General features: G+C 48.8%; 1 protein-coding gene across 8 annotated transcripts in view; it reads left to right on the top strand.

Moving 5' to 3' along the window:
• Positions 1-17,960, top strand: part of SLC22A4 (solute carrier family 22 member 4) — a 40,222-nt gene that overhangs the window by 4,910 nt on the left and 17,352 nt on the right. For 7 of the 8 annotated variants that reach the window (XR_013445841.1, XR_013445842.1, XM_036106432.2 and 4 more), the window contains exons 2-3: positions 10,039-10,142; positions 11,539-11,693. Coding sequence is in view for 6 of the 8 variants with exons in the window: in XM_036106432.2 (XP_035962325.1) it covers positions 10,039-10,142; positions 11,539-11,693 (259 nt within the window). In the remaining 2 variants the exon portion in view is untranslated. The remainder of the gene's footprint in view (positions 1-10,038; positions 10,143-11,538; positions 11,694-17,960) is intronic. The other variant, XM_036106435.2, reaches the window with a different exon arrangement.

Below are 17,960 nucleotides of genomic sequence, written 5' to 3'. Positions count from 1 at the left end.
GAGGGAACACAAGCAGGGGGAGTGGGAGAGGGAGAAGCAGGCTTCCTGCTGAGCAGGGAGCCCGATGTGGGGCTCGATCCCAGGACCCTGGACTCATGACCTGAGCCAAAGGCAGACACTTAACCCACAGAGCCACCCAGGCATCCCTAGATACTGCTTGTTAATGGCAATGTTAACCTTGATCAGTTGGTTAAGTTGGTGTCAGCTGGGTTTCTCCACCCTGGAGTCACTACTTTCCCCATTAATAATTGATAAATATCTTGGGGGAGAGACTTTGAGACTCTACAGATATCCTGTTTATCCTCAAACATTTACCCACTGATTTTGGCATCCATCTGAGGACCTTCGTAGAAACAACTATTACTGTGGTGTTTGCCTAGTGGTGATCTTGTGTCTCCCACATTCCTTCTACATTACTTCCAATTTATTAATTGGAATTCTTCTCTGCATAAGAGCTTCCCCCTCATTCCCATGTATTTATTTATGCAACTATTACTTTATTTAAGTACTTTATATTATACTAGCAATATTTATGCAATATATTACTTTATATGCATACTTACTTGATTCCATGAGTTACCATCTAATACTATCCTTATTTATTTTGTTGCTCCAGCTGGTTCAGTTTGACCCAAGTTATTTTTCACTTCAAGGATAGAGACGGTAAAAATCCAGGGAAAGGTCCTTCAATTTTCCCTTGCAGGGTGGAGTGCCAGACACCTCTTAGCTATGTTACCTGCAGCCTGCCAGCACAGGAACGGGAACAGGGACTGGTGAGATCTGGCCCCACGGATTGGGACTGAAAATTCTGTTGAGGAAAGAAGGGACCCCAAGCATCCCCAGACATATCTGTCTGATATGGAGTCCTTGTTGCTGAGACCTACTGTAGTGGCGAGACCAGTCTTAAGGAGCATGGCTTTCCATACAGCCCTTTGGCGCCATAGACCCCAAAGAGAAAGAGACTACATGCGAGAAAACGCAAAGGCCTCCTGCCCTAAGGCTGAAGGAACAGAGAGGGCAGCAAACGTCCTGCCTAGATTTATCAGAAGGGCTGCAGGGCAAGCAGTAGGGGTGAGCCTAGCTCATGGCCAGGATGTAAGCATGGGCTCTCCTTCCCCTCAAACATGCCCACTTTTCTCCTGGAACATCATTAGGTAGACTTGACCCCCTTTAGTCCATAGGCTGGGCAAACGAGGCGGTCACTTCTGAGCTGAGTACCGCTTCTCCTAGGCCCCATGCTCCAGAGACCCTGTGAGAGCCTTTTTGTTAAGGACCAGCTTTCTGTGGCAGGCTCCCAGTGGCCCGAGGCAGGCATGTTGCTTCATCGTATGGGCTTCTGTCCTCTCCTGCAGTTGGCTGCATTCTTTAGAAACCCATGGGTGGAGCTGCTGGTGGGTATGCCCTTGAACATGATACAGCCTCCAGCAAAGGGTCTGAACCTCTAGAGGCCCTAGCCTTGTGCCATCTTTCCTGGGACCTGGGGTCAGGGCATGGACAGAGCAGGACACACTGATTCTCCACCCATAGCCCAAAGGTATGAGGTAGGAACATGGGGGCCTCCTCCTCTGTTATCAGGGCACCTATGGGAGGCATTGGGAGTAGGAAAGGAGGGATGATGAGACAGACTAAAGCTGGTATCTAGTTGGTCACCACATGGACTGCATATGGCAGCTCCCAGAGATGTGACTCCTCTGAGGCCTGGGTGGGCTCTGGAAAGGTAAAAACTTTGAGCAATAGGCAGGCTTAGGCTGTGTTCTTTCTATCAGGCCTACAAGCTACCAGGGAACACTGCTGGCTAGCATGGGGACTGGCAACTCAGCTGTCAGGACAGCCTGAATATTAACCAAGTTCATGTTCAGACTAGCTCTCTGTCAGATTCCAAAGGGGAGAAGGTGTCAGACCTCCGCCTCCAGCCAACACCAGTGAGATTTTCAGAAAGGTCTTTCCAGAAAACAAATAAAGAAAACTCAAGGGTTTTCCCTAGCTCTGGTTTGAATGCACTTCCCTGTTTGTTTATCATCTGCATTGCCCCAAACTGTTTGCCTGTTCCCTCTCAGCTGTGTTCCTCGGACAAAGGCAACCAGGATCTGGGTGTGCTTTTGTCTGGAGGCTGCTTCACCCACATCTCCTGCCAAGTTTCTGGATAAACAGCCTTTGTCCACCCCTCCTGGTGGGCAGCAGAACCCTCACACAGAGTCCAAGAGGTAGGATGGCATATTGACAAAAACAAAGTTTTGGCAGGGTGGGTCAGAGGAGCTGCAGGTGCCTCAGGCCTATGCATGGACAGTAATTTACGGCTGGCTAAATTCAGTTTATGTTCAAGGCTAATGTAGGGCTGCCGTGTTATCTGAGACCCTGGTCTAGTTTTAAGCATGCCTCTGGAGCCCAAAAGAAAAGCAAGGATCCCCATTTGGAGTATAGTGACGGTGAAGAGAGAATGGAGGCTCTTGGGAAAGGCTAGGTTGAGCCACACACCCTGGCAATGGGCACAGATCGCCCAAGCCTGCCGGCTTTTGCTGCGTATTTGTAGGACTGGAGGGCAGATTCACAGCGGCACTTTCCAGAGCTTCCCCTCCATGTTGAGGGGGCTGACATAGACCCCATGCCATTTACTTATGTTCCCAGAGTGGAGCTAGTAGACCTGTGGTGGATCCAGTGCTGGGATGCAAGGGGGAGAGCCCGGTCTCTGAGTAGCCCCTTCTCCTTCCCTCAGGTCCCTCCAGTCCCATCCTCACCATCCCACTCAAACCCCTTGGGTCTTTTGCTTTGGTTCAGCCTCCAGTGACCACAGAGCTCTCCACCGAGGCCTCCCCACCTATGGTTGCTTTCTCTTTACCTCCAATCTGAGAAGAAAGGATACTGAAAACATTTTAAGGTTTAGCCCCCCTCGATCCTGTGAGCTCTGAGCTGTAGAGGCTTGATTCCTGGTGAGTATATCCAAGAGATTGAGGAGTCCCATCCTCTACTCGGCCCCTACTCATACAGTGGCAGCTCGACCCCAGATGCCACAGGCTGAGAATACTGGGGCTCTGGTTCTGGTTGTCCCCGATTGTTTGTAAGGTAGATGTTCCATCCAGGAGAGGCAAGCCGAAAAGACAGAGGTTACCACCCTCACCCAGTATCCAATTCATAAAGCAGGGTGTCACTCTGAGGGCTGCTTTACCTGCCACCAGCTCTGGGGCAAGGGCTCAGAGATTTTTGTCCAGGGGGACGGGAAGTCCATAAAAACAGAGAGCTCTGAAGCTGTCCCCACAGGAAATAACTTCATTTGAAAGAAGTTGAAGAAGAAAAACACTAATCTGTACGACTCAGAAACTCAATGAATTTCAAGTAGAAGAAACAAAAAGAGTTCCACACACAGACACATTATGGTAAAACTGCTGAGAGCCAGAGACAAAAGGAAAGTTTTGAAAGCAGCAAAAAAATATGACTTGTCACGTACAAGGGAACTCTAATAAGTTTTACATCTGACTTCTCATTGGAAACAATGGAGGCCAGAAGGCAGTGGAATAACGTATTCAAAATGCTAAAAGATAAAAAGATGTCAACCAAGAATCTTATTTCTAGCAAAATTATCTTTCAAAAATGAAGTAAAGACATTCCCAGATACAAAAACAAACAAACAAAAAATGTGGGGAGAAATTTGGGTAGCCCTGCTGCCTTACAAGAAATACTTAAAGAAGTTCTTCAGGAGTTAAATTTTTTTTTTAATGCATGACTTAAGCTCTGAAAACTAGAAAACATCTTTGAAAGAAATTAAAGGAGACCTAAACAAGTGGAAAGACATGTCATGTTCTGTTCATGAAGCAGAAGGCATAATATTGTTAAGATGACAGCACTCCTCAAATTGATCTGTAGATTCAACACAAAAGGAGTTCAGCAGCATTAGTCATTAGGGAAATGAAAATTGAAACCACCATGAGACACTCCTTAACACCCACTGGGATGGTTAAAATTAAAATGACATACAATAACAACTATGGGTAGGAATATGGGAAATTGAAACACTCACTCGGTACTGCGGGGATTACAAAACTGTGCAGCCACTTTAGAAAACAGGGCATTTCTCGAAACTTAGCAGTTCCACTCCTGTGGATATACCAAAGAAAAATGAAAACATACATCCATGCAAAATCTTGTACACAAAAGTTCATAGCATCATTATGCATAAGAGCTGAAAAGTAGAAACAACCCCATTGTCTAGCAACTGATGACTGGCTAAGTACGATGTGGTCTACCCATACAATGATATATTATTCAACCGTAAAAATCAGGGAAGTAGTGATACATGCTAAAACTAGATGAATGAACCTCGGAAACATTATGCTAAGTGAAAGAAGCCAATCACAACATACTACATATTGTATATGTTCCCTTCTATTAAATGTCCAGAATAGGCAAATCCTTAGAGACGGCAAATATATTAGTGGTTGCCAGGGGCTGGGGGAAAAGAGTGGGAAGGAACTGCTCATAGGTATGGGGTTTATTTCAGAGGTGCTGAAAATGTTCTAAAATTAGATAGTGCTGATGGTTGCACAACTCTTTGAATATACTGAAAACTACTGAATTGTACACATTACAAGAGTGAATTTTAAGGCATGTAAATTGTATTTCAACGAAGCTATTATAAACAAAAAGAATAAAAATGCCAGCTTCCCCCTCCCCACTCATCCCCCTTCCTGCCCTACCACCACAGTGGCCAGGCAATGTCTTGCTTGGTCACAACAAAGTTACGAAAAAGAAATTGGGGTGGATGTGTGTTCTATTATTAACTACTCCCTAGTGTTCCCCTGGAAAGAAAAAAAAGTGTAAGAGACACAACAGAAACTTATTTTTCATTCTTAAATAGACTATCGCTAACTTTTCCTTCACAGTCATCTCTGAGATTGATATTTATTTATAAAAGGAGTTTACACTTTGTGTCAAAAGCTTTTTCAGTTTTTTTGTCTTTGACCAGGAAGTTCTTATTTCTAAGAATTGCTGTTGCCTGGTCAGGTTTAAGTGTAACCTGCTTCCCTTACTTATTCATGCTGTTTGTTCTAAGTCATGGTTTTGCTATGAGGACAAAGGCATGAACTCCTTGGAAAGGGGACTACCATTTCATGAGGCCTGAAATGTGTTAGACGCTGTGTCAAACACTCCACTTATATTTCCTGTCCTGTGCTCACAACCCCAGGAGGGGCTTTTTTTTAAAAGATTTTATTTATTTATTTGACAGAGAGAGAGAGCGCACAAGCAGGGGGAGCGGCAGGCAGAGGGAGAGGGAGAAGCAGGCTCCCCGTGGAGCAGGAAGCCCAAAGCGGGGCTCAATCCCAGGACCCCAGGATCATGACCTGAGCCACCAAGCCACCCAGGCACCCCACCCAGGAGGGGGTCTTATTGTCCCATCTTTGAAGATGAAAAAGGAGGCCGATTCGGGTGGATGAGTGCCTAAAGTCACACGGCCAGAAAGTGGCAGAGCCCAAAAGAACCTCTGTTCTTTATTCAACAACAGGCTGCCTTCTGGAGGTCTCAGTTCTACGGAGATCACAGGGATGATCTTATCGTTATGGTCCTTCGATGGCTTTGGTAAAGGCTAAAACTGCTAGACTGGCTACTTGGAGAGTTCAAGGTTGAGGGTGATTTTCAAAGGACAGTATGTGATACCTCGCATTTCCCAAACTCATTTTCCATTACACCTAATCGTTCAGCATTCAGCGCTCCTGCATGAACAATTTGTGAAAAATCTACCACGTGCCTAGCCTTGTGCAAGCATTAGTTATCTAAAATGAGTTCAGGTTTTAGAATTCTGTCCATGTGGAGGAGGATGAGGAGGGGGTGCCTCTTTTCCTCTCTAGCAAGAGAGCAAGGGCACAGTGGCCTAGAACAGAGCCCGCCCCGCCCAGGACAGCTGGGCTCATGCATGCACATATGCACACCTGATCTGTCCTGTAAAGTATGCTTGACCTTGAGCTTCGTAGAGGTAGCAACCATGTCTGTTTTGTGCCCCACACAGAGTCTGGCCCAGAGCAGGTGCTCAATGACGGTTGAATAAATAAGCATTCCTTTTACCAATCCACTAGAACTTGGGCTGGTTGCTTCATTTCCTCATTTGTAAAATAGGGATAAAGAGAGTACCCATTTCACGTGGCGACCTTGAGATCCCATGAGATAATACAAGGCACACAGTGAGCCCCCAACATTCTGTAGTTATCATTTCTGTTATTACTGCTAAGTGGCATGAGATGCATTCTCTTCTGTGCTGAGGGTGACCTCCCCATCTTCTATTACCTTGTGACCTGGGTTTTTGTTTCTTAAAGCAAAGCCGAAGGCCAGATGGCCCTTGTGCAATTTTTGTTGCACAAAGAGCTCACTCTGCTGTGTTATGGAATGTTGGTCTAAGACCCTGAGGATAAGACAGACACAGTAACCCTGGGAAGGCATATCCAGTGCTCCCACCCTGCACAGCTTGGGGCCAGTTAGTTCCCACAATCCACTCTCCCAGTGTGTGTGTCGGGGGCGGGGAGGATGAGGTTTCAGAAATGTTAGCACTTGACCTGAAAACACAGCTGCAGAGCAATACCAGCCAGCTCCTCACCAGACTGCCCACCACAAGCCTCTGAGCAGGCCACATGCACGGATGTTTGTGTGTACATGTGTGTATGCGTATGTGCAGAGACCCAAGGGACACTTCTGTCTTATAGAAAAGACTGTCTTCTACCGGGTCTACAATGTCATTGTGAGCCACAGGGAGTTCTCTGGGCTCTGGCTAGTGGGGCCCCAAGACACACCCCTCACAGGTGGGGCCTGGCCTTCACTAGAATAACCCCATGGAGGAAAGGGCCCTTCTTCAGGCTGGCAGCTGATTTATCAGACTCCAGTCCCATGAATTACAGCTGGAATTTTGTCTGCCAATCCTGTGTCCTATTCCTAGGTCCTTTGCAGCTTTCCAACAAGATTCTTTGCGCACAGTAATTCCTCAAGAGAGGGCCCAACCTTGGAACCAACCATGGGTAGCCATGACGTCAGCTGCCTTCCGTTGTTGGGTATGAGCAGGATTTCCAAAACCGGACAGCACCCTACATGGGCCTGGGATAGGTGACTTCACATGGCTATCTCCTGTGCCACATGATGCTGATAGGGGCCTTCTGGGGCCCACTTCAGGGAGGAAGAGGGACATAGAGCCATGGGTGCATAGGCTCCAGCAGGGGAGCGATGGGGAGCTGGCCCACACCTCATCCTTCCCAGCATCCCGCTTCAGAACTTGCCCTGCTCCATTCTCCAAAGACACCATGCTCGAGCCACTACAGGGCCATCTTTATGGGAATGCAAACTGTGCAGTCACACAGGCCCTCACACTTGGTTGTAATGCTCTGCTATTGATGTCCTGAAATTCTTCATAATTTTTGAACGAGGGGTCTTGCATTTTCACATTGCACTGGGCCTGCAAATTAAGTAGCCAGTCCTGCTCACTACCCTTGCCATGTAATCCCTGCCTCCACATCTGACAGTCTTCCTCTATACTTTCTGTCTTTAAGTCTTATTTATCCTACCCTAAGGCAAAATCCTGACAGAAAAAATACTCAAAAAACCACAAAGGAAAACACATTCTCTTTGAAAGAGCTTTTCTGCTTGACTGCAGATAGAATGGTGATAGTGGATAACGGACACATGGATACCCCTACCACGTGTGAGATTTTCTCAGCTCTGTCCAGTGCTAAAGGCTGTGGAAAAGGTTTCTCACCCCTAGTCCTAGCATCTTCCTTGTAGCAGATGGTATTTAATAAGCTCATTTGTCTGACTTTTAGAGTTCTTGCCCAAAGCATAACATGGGTAAAGATTGAGTTCTGAGGCCTGAGTTGGTACCTAGCAAGGCTATGTACTTGCTATGACTTCAGACAAACACTAGTCTCAGAGCCTCAGTTTACTCTTTTTTTTTTTAAGATTTATTTATTTATTTGAGAGAGAGAGAATGTGAGCGCGGGGGGAGGGGCAGAGGGAGAGGGAGAGGGAGAGAGAATCCCAAGCAGGCTCCATGCCCAGCACAGAGCCCAACGCAGGGCTCCAGTCCCACAACCCTGAGATCATGACCTGAGCCAAAACCAAGAGTCCAATGCTCAATCAACTGAGCCGCCCAAGTGCCTGAGCCTCAGTTTACTCATACAAAACAGGCAAAACAACATGTTATGAGGCTTTGGAGTCTCAGTTGCTAATCTCTGTGTGCTGGGGCAGATTCCAAGCTCTTTTCTGACACTTTGGCCAGTGATTTTTGGAAGTGGGCGTGGCCATTAGTTCAGGTGCATGTCCTTCTGACCCATGCGCGGCAGGGCACGTGAATCCCGGCATACAGTTTTGGAGGGTTTGTGCCCTTTCCCCCGAAGGCCATTCAGGAACCCCAGTTGAAGCAACCGTACTCCGGGCATGGTCTCAGATGCATCCTGATTGTGTCTGAGGAGCAGAGAGCCGAGTTCCTGGCCGGCTTCGTTTTTCCCCCGCAGAGCTGTGCTTCAGCATTCTGCCTGTAGGCAGCATTGTGGGCGTCAGGAGAGACGGCCTCATGAATCTTGTTACTGTCTTTCAGACGGGGGTGTTCTCAAGGACATTATCCTCAACATCACGACATGACCCCTTTGTGGAAGGAAGTATGCAGGAGAGACTTCTCTCAGGTCCGAGTACTTAGAAAAACTAGCTTCTGCAGAACAGTTTAACACTTTGCATGAAACAGGGATGGTGCGAGCTGAGCCGCTGGAAACCTGGGAGCCTGGCAAGCAGGCAGGCCCCTGGGCAGGACGACTGGTTGTCAGTCTTACCCTTGGCTCGCTTATTTTGCAATCCCTCCTCCCCAGTGCTGTTTGCCCTCATTCCTTAGCGTTTTGTTTTATACTCTTCTCTGGTCTGTGTCCTTACAAACACCTCTCTCTGTGAGAGAGTGAGGTGTGATATGAACATGCGAATTCATTTTTAAATCTATTTCAGGGAAGTTGTGAGGATTAAGGACTGAATTGCTTCATAAATGTTACAGAAGCAGCACCACCGCTCAGTGCAGGTGGGACTGGGCAGAAGGCGGGAGCTTTTCCCTCTAGACTGGATCATCTCGCTACACACAGCAATCTCCTGATCCGCAGCCCCCAGAATACTTATTGGTACCTGTATATATATATATATATTACATACATATATATATATATAATACATACCTGCATATATTATATATATATATAATGAAAGCTCACTGAACACACTTTGAAATTTTTGCAACCTCCCTTGAGATTTTGCTGACTTGACTTAATTGAAGAGCTGAGAACTGAAGTTCTTGCTGAAGCCCGCATTTTATGGATCCACCAGCAGGGACTTGTTAGGGCCACCACAACCCACAGGCCTTGGGAGACAGGAGGAACCACCCTTCTAGGAAGGCTGGGTGGGAAGGAGTGTGGAGGGAGATAAAGAGCGCTGGAGAGGTCTAGATAGCCCACCCCCGCCACACAGTGGGCCCTGTATTCAGGTCCCAGGCTTGGCCTACGGTGTGAATAGAGCAGGGAGAAGAGGTTTTTCTGGAGGCGTCTGCTCAGAAGATATCATCACAGACCACTTGCACTTTTCACCAAGGCAGAGGAAACTTCTACACTTGGACCAAGTGACCAGGCCTCCTGCCCTGCCCCTGGGGAGTTTCAAACACCTTCCCTCCATGCTCGGATGCCTTCTGAAGCAGAAATACTACCTTGGCTCATACTGCTTCACAGCTGAGGGGTCACCAGTCACAGCCATGGCCCCAGCTAGCTTCTTGATATGTGACGCAAGCAGAGAGCTGAGGTATTACTCTCTCTTTCCCTCAGAAGAGGAGGGTGGGTCTCAGGGAGGACAGTGACTTGCCCGAGTAAGTGGCAGAGTGAGGAGCCAACGCCAGGGCTGTGAGGTCTATGCTCTTAGCACCAAGTCAACAGCCTGTCACAGGAAGGAGAGAGCCTGTTCCAGCTGCCATGCAAATACTCCCTCAGCGCTGGCCTGGGGCTGGGCCTGCTGGAGGGCTGGGCTCACACTTCATGTTGTCTTCTCTGGCAGTGGAATCTAGTGTGTGAGGATGATTGGAAGACGCCCCTCACCTCCTCCCTGTTCTTCGTGGGCGTGCTCCTCGGCTCCTTCGTGTCTGGGCAGCTATCTGACAGGTAAGGAGGCTGGGAGGGAGAAGAGGTGCAACAGGGCCCCCTGTCAATTCACTGCCTATCTTGGGGTTGGACTGAATTGAAGGTATTTCTACCCAGAGAAAGAGAGGCCCCTCATACCAACAAGTCAGTGAAAGGAGGAGCCATGATGTCTCATGGTTTCTGTTCCCTCGACCCCTTGCTGGAACCCTCTTTTGTTCCGTTATCCCAGCCTTGCACTGTCAGGGCTTAGGCGGAGGGTCAGGGGGCAGGCTATGGCCCCACTGGAAACTGGTCCTTATAGCACCAAATCTCTCAAAAAAACATCACCACTGCCTCCCCATCCTACCCCCTAACTCTTAGATGACAGGGGATCTGTCCACAAACAGCCATCAGACAGAGTAAGGGCCAGACAGCGAGCGCCCACGTCGCGGCTGGGGGTCAGGCCTCTGGCCGGGCACCAGGGCCACAGAGCTGACCCACGTTGGTTGTGGGCCTCCTAGAATGCAGAGTCTCTAGAGGAGACAGCACCACAGCTCCAGGAGAAGTGCCCTTCTGGCCCCCGAATGTTCTAAGGGGACCAGAGCAGAAAGGTGGGAGTGCTAAATAGCAGTGTTAGGAAGGCTTCCCAGAGGAGTGCCTGTCCCTCCTCCCGTTACAAAGTCCCAAGGGACCGCAAGCCCAACAGCCTGAGACCTGATTTTGGAAAATGAGGTAGGAGACTGTTCTGCTCACCCCTGTGCTCCATTTTACCCACTGGTCACTATCAGAAAGTGAAATGAAGTCTTAGGCCAACTGCCATGTCATGGGTACTACGTAGAGCTACACTTCCTATAGAGGACTTGCTTGCAATTTTGGTTGCATGTTAGACTCACCTGGGAAAACTGTATAAATCCCATTACCCAAACTGCATCCGAGAAAATGAGAATCTCAGGAGGTGGGGTGCTGGCCCCAGCATTTTTTGGCACCAGGGGATTTTAAGCGCAGCTAAGGTTGAATACCACTGCCACAGAGGGGATCTTCATTCTGGATTGACAGAATTCCCATATTGCTGATATTAGATGTCTGTGCAATCTGTACTTACCCATTTTCCAGAAATGTGGTGGCACCTTCTACCTGTGGCTTGTTCTAAGGAGCAGGTTTCTATGGGGACCTTGCATGAGCTGCTTTGTGCTTTCGAGATATGGGTCCTCTACAGAAGTTTTAGAATCTCAAAAGGCACCCCCTGGGCCGATGGACGTCTGAGACATCACTAAGGAAGAGCTCAGGAGGATGAGACAGGGAGAAAAGTCTGTCACAGCCCTGAAAACAAAATAAAACAAAGAAAGTCTGCAGTGATGCATGACTCAGGGCTTGCCACGTGCCCTGAGTTACAGCTGCTGTGGCCTGCGCGTGCCATGTGTTGTGCTATATTCTACAGGTTTGGCAGGAAGAGCATCCTCTTCGCAACCATGGCCGTGCAGACTGGCTTCAGCTTCCTGCAGATTTTCTCCATCAACTGGGAGATGTTTACTGTATTATTTGTCATCGTCGGCATGGGCCAGATCTCCAACTATGTGGTGGCCTTCATTCTAGGTAGGAATGGTCTCTGACCCTCAGAGCTTCTCCTTCCAACCCTCTGAGAGGCCCAGAAAGAGGGGGCCCCTGAAGAGGGCCTAGGGAGTGCTCTTCACACGGAAGGAAACACCACAACCCTCAGGCTGTGCTTCTAAAACAGGGTCAGCCTCAGATATACCTGTGTGGGGGAGGGGACTGTGATCTCTGGTTCTTTGATTTGCTCACAGGGAGCCCATTCTGTGCTGGGCTCGGAAGTGTGGTGGTGAAGAGAAGCTGGAGCTGATCGGAACCACCCACACGATAACTGAGACACATTTCAGGAGTCCAGGGCTTGGGAAAGGCACAAAGTTGGGGTGTCAGGGAAGGAACCACCTAGATAGCTCTTTGATCTGAGTTGTGAAAGGCTGGGACATCGGCCTGGGCCTGGACAAGTGTTCCTGACAGCCGTGCATGGCCCATGGAGGGATTCAGGGCAGCTGGTGTGGCCGGTACACAGGTGGAGGAGGCAGGTGCTGACAGGAGTTCAGTGCCGGGTCCACCATCACCGGGCAGGGCCGGCCTCACCCTGAGTCACAGTGCACCCCAGAGCCTATCAGCTGTGTGCAGGACAACGTGCTCTGTTGGTAGGGGTTCCTGTCTCCTAGCTGCAGCCTTGCTTCTGGAGGATCAGGCAGCATGAAGGGGACGCACAAGTTAAAGGTCATGAGGAGGCCCCCAGGGCCCTCACCAGCGCTTCCTGGGAGGAAGTGAGGTGAGCTCCAAGCAGGGGTCACCCACGGGAGCAAGCGTCCCCAGCATGCTCTCTGACCAGCTTGGGGGGTGGGGGGAATGAGGCAGCAGACACCAGTTCCCATAATCTCTCGTGTGATGGTATATCCCTGTTGGCTCAGTGCTGGCCTAGTCTGTCCCTATTGTCACAGTGTAATTATTAATAGTGTCCTTTTATTGTCAGTCTAACAATTCTTCCTTTCTCAGAAGCCTAAATCTGTTAAGATGGATTCTGATTGCTTTTAGAATTTGGAATGACTCACTAGCTTTGGAGATGCTGTGTTCTCTTAGCTGAGGAGGTCTACACTCTCTGTGAGGTTGCCAACATGGGATTGCTCACATTCCACTCCTTTAATCATTTGTGAAGAGCTCCTTGCCACAGCCAAGGTGTCTGCAGGGGGTGGGGGGAGGGGAGAGCATGCTGAAGCCACAGGGGCACGGCAGTTAGCACCCTCTTTAGCTGGCCCCAACAGGAAGGTGGCCTCTCTCCTCCCTGCAGGGAAGGAGGGGAGCCAGATGTTCTTAAAGAAGGTCCTTTGTGTATACGACACAGAGCTTCAGGCCAGTGGTGTGAGAAACTAGGGATTAGAAGAATTTAGGATGGAAACTGCAAACTCCTCATGCCTGATGGCCCCAAGGACACAGGGCTCTTGACTAGAGCCTATTTGTTCTCATGGGCAAAATCTCCCAGAATCCATCTTCCTAGTGGTAATCCTCCCTAAACCCCAAAAGTCTAATCTGTGGCTCTGCTTGGGACAGACACATACCAACATACAGACACATAGAGACTGAACTGTTTTGAGGAGGCCTGTTCAGGATTCTGCCTGAGGCTGGCAGACCCCTTTAAGGAGGACCTCAAGGACCATCTGAAATGGAAGGGCAGAAAATCATAGAGAAGCCCCATCATTAGGATTGGAAGCCAGAAGGGGTTTGTGCCAGGCATGGCATCCCCCAGGTTCTACTGAATGGCCAGGATTGAGCCTTTACTTTCCAGGGGCACAGGATACTTCCGGGGCCTTGGAACCTCCCGTCTGGGAGAGCCCACCCCAGGCCTCCTGCAGGGAGGTCCTGCCCCGCTGGCGCTGACACTACAACCTGCCCCCCCCCCCCCACTGCTCCTCATGCCAAGAAGAATGATAGGGCCAAGGGGAAAGTAAGATCTTGTAAGATCCGTCAGAGCCCAGATTTACAAGCCAGCCATCAGTGAGCTGGATGCTGGGTGCATCAGCCAGGGTCCCGGAGCCTCCCTGGCTGTCGTTTCACTCCACTGTGCTCTAAACTGCTGACTTTTATGTCCTTGTATGAGACTCTGTGTTGGGTTCTCAGGTTTGGACATTTAAGAATGTCACTGAAAACCTATCCGCCCCCCGCCCCGAGCGGCGCACTCTGGAGTCACGGCCGGGGACGGGGCCGCAATGTGCGAGCGCTGGGCGGGCGCGGCGCGGGGCGGGGCGGGGCGGGCGCGGCGCGGGGCGGGGCGGGGCGGGGCGGGGCGGGGCGGGGCCGCAACATGCGAGCGCGGGGCGGGGCGGGGCGGGGCCGCAACGTGCGAGCGCTGAGCTGGGCGGGGCGGGGCGGGGCGGGGCGGGGCGGGGCCGCAACGTGCGAATGCTGCCCGGTTTCTCCGCAGCGCCGTAGCGCTCCCTGGCGTCCCAGGGCTAAAATAGTGAATTCTGGTTTCTGAGTAAAATAAACGAAAGCTTGGGGTCTAGGCCTTCTCTTTTGCCCTCTGGCTCTAGAGAAGGGTTGGCAAGACTCTGTGATAATAATCTCATTTTAAGGGACTTCTCATTAATTCGGGAAGCTGAATTACTCCCATTCTCAAAACGACACAGAAACGGATCCTTTCCTTGTTCTACTTTTTAAAAATTGTAAAGCTTGCCAGAGGCATAGGAGATAGGAAAAGGGAGGGAAGCAACAGTGCTAGCCAAAGGAACATAAAGTGGATTCACCTGGTAGTGAGGACCCTGCCAAAAAGATGCTGGTTTAGGAGGAAATGACCACTCAGGACCAATGACACTGACCCTGTCTGTACTCCAGCTCCCCCTCACCATCTCCTACTGTTTCCCAGGAATAGTGCCTCCAAGCTGTCCACCGCCTTCTGGTAAGATGCCAGGGACTCCTTCTTTATCCCTCGTAACTACCTGGTCAAATTTATTTTGCACTGTTAACTGCTTCCTGTCTTGACCCATCCACTAATTCAATATTTTCCTAGTACTCCTAACATCAACCTCCTGTGCAGTATTTGTGCCAACATGCTGACCTGTTTAAAACTTCTGCTTCCTCTGGTGTCTAGATGTGTGCTTTCTTTCCAGAAGTATGCAACTGATGGCATCCTCCTTTATAATTCTGGCTACCAGAAGAAGATTCAGGCAAAATTGAAATTTAACTCTGTCAATCGTGCATTCTTTATCAGCCACATATTTTTAAAGTGTTTTTAAATTGAGATACAATTGGGACGCCTGGGTAGCTCAGTTGGTTAAGCATCTGCCTTCGGCTCAGGTCATGATCCCAGGGTCCTGGGATCGAGTCCCGCATTGGGCTCCCTGCGGAGCAGGGAGCCTGCTTCTCCCTCTGCCTCTGTCTCTCTCTCTCTGTCTCTCATGAATAAATAAATAAATAAGTCTTTAAAAAAAAATTGAGATACAATTTGCATACCATACTATACACTCTTTTAAAATGTGTAGTTTAGTGGTTATTAGTATATTCGCAAAGTTGTACAACCATCAACTCTTTGTAACTGCAGAACATTTCCATCACCTCCCCGAAAACCCGGTACCCGTTAGCAGTGCCTCTCTGCTTTCTTCTTTTCCTAACCCCTGGGAGCCACTAATCTACTTTCTGTCTGTATGGTTTTATCTATTCTGGACATTTCAGATAAGTGGAAACATACAAGCTGTGGCCTTGTGACTGACTTCCTTCGCTTGATGTTTTCAAGGTTGGTCCATGCTACAGTGTGAATCACTATTCCACTGAATGGATTTACTACATCTTACTCATCCATACATCAGTTGATGGACATCTGGGTTGTGCCCAGTTTCGGGCTATCAAAAATAATGCTACTATCAGCATTTGAGGACAGGTGTTTTGTGGATATGTGTTTTCAGGTCTCTTGGATATGTACCTAGGAGTGGAGTTGCCGGGTCATATGGTAATTTTATATTTAACCATTTAAGGAACTGCCATACTGTTTTTCAAGGGGATCAGTTGCATATTTTTTGTTCTTTCCTCCAAGGCAGAACTTTTGCCTTTCTTTGTATTTTACTTTAATGTTACCGTTATCTTATTGTGTTCAAATTATAAGGTACCTCAAAGACTTCAAGGGATGAGATGGAATATAAATACATTAAGAGGATGCAGACATTTACTGGCACCCCATGTTTGCACTGTACTGTGTGAAGAAAGACATTTTGGGATATATGTAGAGATAGCGAGGGTTACTTTTAACTAGAATGATCTCTTTAGGTTCATGAGAGGAGAGAGGAAGGCCTGAGTAGGGGAATATCTGTTAATTTGGAGAGAGTTCTGAGTATTTCCAGGGAGCAAAGAGAGGTTCTACTGTCTTCCATTGGGTCTTTTGGTCAAAGGCACTGTACTTTCTTCATTCCTCTGACATTCAGCACATTTCAACTGTTTGACCAGGATAAGAGAATTAGCTCTTCCTGAGCACCTACCACATGCCAGATGCTCTACTAGGCTCTTTCCATATGGTATCTCAGTCCTCATAATAAAGACCTCCATGAAGTAGGACTTACCAAATGAGTGTCGAGGAGCCCAGGCTCTCTGCAGACGCCTCTTTGCACATGGCCTCACTACTCACAACCCAGGGGGCCCTGGGTCCTATCCCATAGCCTGGCAACTGTACCATCTTCTTATTTCTTGAGCTGGGGTCTGCTGGGGTCTGCTGCAGGCTTCTGTTGGTCATTCATGGAGGAGCAGATCCTGCCTTCAATGTGGAATGGATTCAGTGGGTCCTGGGATGATGACCAGAGAAGGGCGTTGATCATTGTGGAAGAGAGCCTAGCCCTCTCTGAGTCACTCCCTCTTGGAGAGAGTACTTGGATTGGGGTGGTAGTGACAGGCAATGAACAAACACTGTTGATCAGGACATTCCGTCTGGCTTAGATGACAGAGTTCACTCCCAAGAGACACTCTGCGGCCCAACCAGACCAAGACCAACTAGGAGCAAAACCCTAGAGGGTAAACTAGCCCAGGACAGGCATCCCCAGTCAGCAGAGCCAGAATTCACTGCTGTCATCTGTTCGGCAGCGGCATACCATGGAAGGTTTGCAGGAATCAGGACTCCTCTTCTAGTGCTCCTCAGAGATGGCTGGTCGGCTATCAGCTGGTTCAAATACCAGCCCAGGAAGGGAACAGGGAAATCCTCACTTCTTGAAAGGAGGGCATGTCCTGACCCATCTCCCATCAGTGTCTCCCTTAGGAATCTCAGTTGAAGAACTGCTTATAAGGCCCAGGTTTTGCCTCCAGGTGATTTTTTTTCCGATGGTATCCATAGTTCAAACAGATCAGGCTTAAATCCTTGCTGCCCCACCTACTACCTATGTGTGAATTGAGGCAATTTGCTTCACTCTTTAAGTCTCAGCTGATTACACGTGAAACAGAAGTAATATTCATTCTTTTTTTTGTTTTTTAAGATTCATTTATTTATTTTAGAGAGAGAGAGAGAGAGCAAGGGGGAGAGCAGAGGGAGAGAGAGAAACTCAAGCAGACTCCCCAATGAGCACAGAGCCCAACATGGGGCTCCATCTCACGACACTGAGATCATGACCTGAGCCGAAAACCAAGAGTAAGACGCTTAGCCAATTGTGCCACCCAGGTGCCCCGGAAGTAATATTAGTTCTTGCATAATTACTGTGAAGCTTCCAAGAGATCATGTATGTAAATACTTAGTCTAGGACCTGGCTCGAAGTGCCCGCTCAAAAACGAATGTTAGCTAGGAAGACGATGATAATGATGTGCCAGGAGGGGTGGCTGTCTAAAAGTCAGAGGGCAGGAAGTCGTGCTAACAAGGAACTCTTCAGGGTTGTGCCATCCATGTTGCTCCCCGGAAAGGCAGAGGGATAGATTTAAAACTCTCTGTCCCCCATGGGTACTGTGCAAAGTCAGAACAACTCTGTTCTGGCCTGAGACCCGAGCTTAGAGACAGAGGTTATCCAGGAATCCAGTGGTGTCTCTTCTCTCTCTTCTCTTATCAGGGTCACGGAAGCATGGGGGAGCCCCCTTGGCCTCACGATTCTACAAGATTCTCACTTAGTCCTGTGCACTTGCTCTTTTCCGCAACCAAATCCTCGGCTGCTTCACTTCTGAAACTCTGCTTAGGAACAAAGTGCCCCCTATTTATTCCCACATCATGATAATGACAGCCAAAGTGTTTAGAAACATGGCATGGTGAGTCTGCCTATGGAGTGGTAGGAGGGTCATTACTGAGGTAAGAAAAGATTTGGAACTAACACTCGTGATCCTCAAAGAAGTCAGGCCCTGTGTTTGGAAATTAGT

This window comes from Halichoerus grypus, chromosome 2 (genome assembly GCF_964656455.1).
Source record: "Halichoerus grypus chromosome 2, mHalGry1.hap1.1, whole genome shotgun sequence".
Taxonomy (NCBI): Eukaryota; Metazoa; Chordata; class Mammalia; order Carnivora; family Phocidae; genus Halichoerus; species Halichoerus grypus.
Note: the sequence above shows the minus strand (reverse complement) of the source record. Positions and strands in the feature narration are given on the sequence as shown.